The following is a 3,146-nucleotide window of genomic DNA, read 5'->3' on the forward strand; positions in this document are numbered from 1 at the left end:
CATGCTCAGACATGATGCCCATGATCAGGTGGTGGAGGAAAGGTGAACGTGGAGGTGAGACAGAGGGCTATCCCCAATACAATTACCCATTCCCAGTTTCTGCAATCCTTTGAGATCATCTTTGTCTGAGCCTCCATCTCCAGCACAGCTGTACCCAAAGCAAGACAAACACTCTTCCCCAAGAGCTGAGGCCTCCAATTTCATCAGAACTTGTCTGGGCAGAGAAGTCACATGTCAAGGACTGGTGGCCATCGGCTGTGGAGGAACTAGGGATGTCTTCCTCACCTTCAAGAGACAGTGCCTGAAAGATGAATTGCCGCAGTATGTCCCACCCTCCAGTGCCTAGAGGAATGAGGCAGTGCCCCCAGCCTATTCCCACTAAGGAATGGTTTTCTCCCTTGGCCATCTGTATCCAGATGAAAAGACCACACAGGGACACACTCAGGGTTGCTGCAAATGTTTATTGAGGCTCAGGGGGGAAAGGAGGTGACTCCAAGAGCAGGCCCCGAGGTCGTAGCACAGCAGGAGCAGACAAAAATCTGTTCAGCTTTTCCAATGGCAGACTTGCAACAGGGCATCAATCTACCTGGCCCACATGGGGAGAGGGACTAGCAGGTCTCTCCAGGCTGGTTTCTGGGGGCCTCATGCAAAGCAGAGGGCAAGAAAGCAAAGAAAGAAAAAGAGTGTGTGGAAAACAAGATAGGTATACAGTGGCCATGTTGTCATAGAATCCAGGCTGGCCCCTTCCTGTCTGTCTTTACAGGACAAGCCAGAGATGGTCAGGTCCTCTTAAAACAACAGCACAATGTTTGTTCTTCCATCCACTTTTGTCCAGCAGCATGTTCTGAATTCCTGGGGTCATGGTCTGGGGCACTGTCTGGCATCTTTAGCAGGGGCGGCACCTGCTGCCACAGTAGCGGTTGGTAATACAGGAGAGGTCAAAGGACCCAGAGTTGATGGGGACTCCGTCACAGCTGAGGATGCTGCCAACGGCAGCAGAGGTGGAGGATCCCACAACGGTGTTCTGCGGGAAGGAGCTGAGAATGGGGCCGGGCAGGGTCACCACCACAGGAGAGGGCTCAATGACGATGGTGGAGTTCTGGCACTGCCTGACGCAGGGCTCGTTGCAGCTGCTGGCCAGTGGGGTCGGGCCGCAGGGCTGGCATGGCAGGCACTGGTCGTAGCAGGACATGTCTGGGGGCAGGAGGTGCACCTGGGAGAGAGGGCAGAGAGGAAGTAGAACATGAGCATGCATGAGGAGCAGCCTGTCACCACACCCTAACAGAACCAAGGCACAGGCAGTACTGTGGGCTGTGCAGGGATGTGTGAAGACTTCTTGGCTTCATCCTGACAGGGCCCAAAAAGAGCCACCACAGCCAGGCTACACCCTAGGCTCCAGCACAGGAACCATCATACTAAAGCCCAGTCTTCCTCCATGACAAACCTTCTACCTCTTGACTCTCCCACAACCAGCAGTCCCAAGATTTGGCAGGACACACAGCTGATAGCAGCTGAAAGGTCCAAGGAACAGAATCCTCCTGTGGGAGAATGAGGGAGACAAGAAGAGGCTTCACACTCACCTAGTTCCCAACAAGAAGAAGGCCAGAAAAGTGGATGTGAGAGCACGGAGCTGGGCTGGCTTTTATAGTGGGCCTTAGCTGCCCCATGTCCAGAGGCATCCCTTGAAGCAGGGACTATTTTCTGACAAGCTACTCGTGCATGCAAAACATCCTGCCTAATGATACGGGATGTGTGTTGCCTTCCTGTGATGCTGCTTTACATTTCCTGCTTTATGCTCTTTGCCCAAAGAAGGCAACTTCTGAGTGGCAGGTAGGGACGCCCAAGTATTTCCAGGCAACACGTCAGTGTGGGCAGAAGACTCAGCTCACGTACTGGAAGAGTCCAGTAAAGGGAAATGTCGTCAGTCTGGGTGACTCCCTAGGGATTCTCTGGGGCCCTTTTGGATACAGGTGACCCAGCTCCTGCCTGTGACCCTACCCCTCCTGACACTGCCCTCAGGGAAAACCTGCTGGCCTGTTTTGCCTCCTCCTGCTCTGACCCAGGGATGTCTGTATAGGGGGACAGGTTGTGCAGGGCCCTTTCTGGATCACAAAAGAAAGGCCCAACAGGACAGTGTCTGTTTTAGTTAGAAGGAATAAGAAGATGAATTTAGATAGAAAGGAAACCTTTCATGTGCAGGTGATCCTGCCTTCTACCAGCATCGGACAGAGCCGTGTGGGTTTTCCCAAGACACACAGCGCACATCCTGTCCATAGAGAATTCCTTCTTCACTCCCATAACTTGATGCCTTTCATTTTTGCTTTAAAAAATAAATACAACAATACACCTTCTCCTTACATGATGCAAGCTTATTTCTGTCATGACACCCACCAGTGATCAGTCAGGGTACTCCAACACTTTCCTTACCACTGCTACTCAGGCTAAAAAATGGGATTCTCAGGCCTTAAGTGTAAGGCCCAAGAAAGCAGGTCAAGGGAGGTGATCCTCCCCCTCTACTCTGCCCTGATCAGGCCTCACCCAGAGCACTGTGTCCAGTTCTGGGCTCCCTGGTACAAGAAAGACAGGGATCTCCTGGAAATAGTCCAGCAGAGGGCCACAAAGATGATACGGGGCCTGGAGCATCTCCCCTATGAAGAAAGGCTGAGAGACCTGTGTCTGTTCAGCCTGGAAAGAGAAGACTGAGAAGGGATCTCCACAGTGTATATAAATATCTGAGGGGTGGGGGACAGAAGGATGTGGCCAACCTCTTCTCAGTGGTTTGTGGGGATAGGACAAGGGGCAATGGCTGCAAGTTAGAGCCCAGGAAGTTCCGCACTGGGATGCAAAAGAACTTCTTCACAGTGAGGGTGACAGAGCATTGGAGCAGGCTGCCCAGGGAGGTTGTGGAGTCTCCTTCTCTGGAGATATTCAAGGCCTGTCTGGATGCCTACCTGGGCAGTCTGCTCTGAGGAACCTGCTTCGGCAAGGGGGTTGGACTCTATGATCTTTCGAGGTCCCTTCCAGCCCCTGCAGTTCTGTGATCCTGTGATCCTGTGATCCTGTGATTCTGTTCACTTTAATTCAGGGACTATGATTAACAAGACAATCCTACAAAAGATGAGACGTGGCAGGCTTTTGTCTCTCAT

The 3,146-nt window shown here is 52.3% G+C and overlaps 1 protein-coding gene across 1 annotated transcript; it reads right to left on the bottom strand.

Moving 5' to 3' along the window:
- Nucleotides 1–419: 419 nt before the first annotated feature.
- LOC137851850 (feather keratin Cos1-1/Cos1-3/Cos2-1) lies at nt 420–1,211 on the bottom strand. Its single transcript, XM_068672965.1, has one exon. The coding sequence runs from the start codon at nt 1,190–1,192 to the stop codon at nt 887–889; it is 306 nt and encodes a 101-aa protein (XP_068529066.1). The 5' UTR covers nt 1,193–1,211; the 3' UTR covers nt 420–886.
- Between the last annotated feature and the right edge of the window lie 1,935 nt (nt 1,212–3,146).

This window comes from Anas acuta, chromosome 2, assembly GCF_963932015.1.
Source record: "Anas acuta chromosome 2, bAnaAcu1.1, whole genome shotgun sequence".
Classification (NCBI taxonomy): Eukaryota; Metazoa; Chordata; class Aves; order Anseriformes; family Anatidae; genus Anas; species Anas acuta.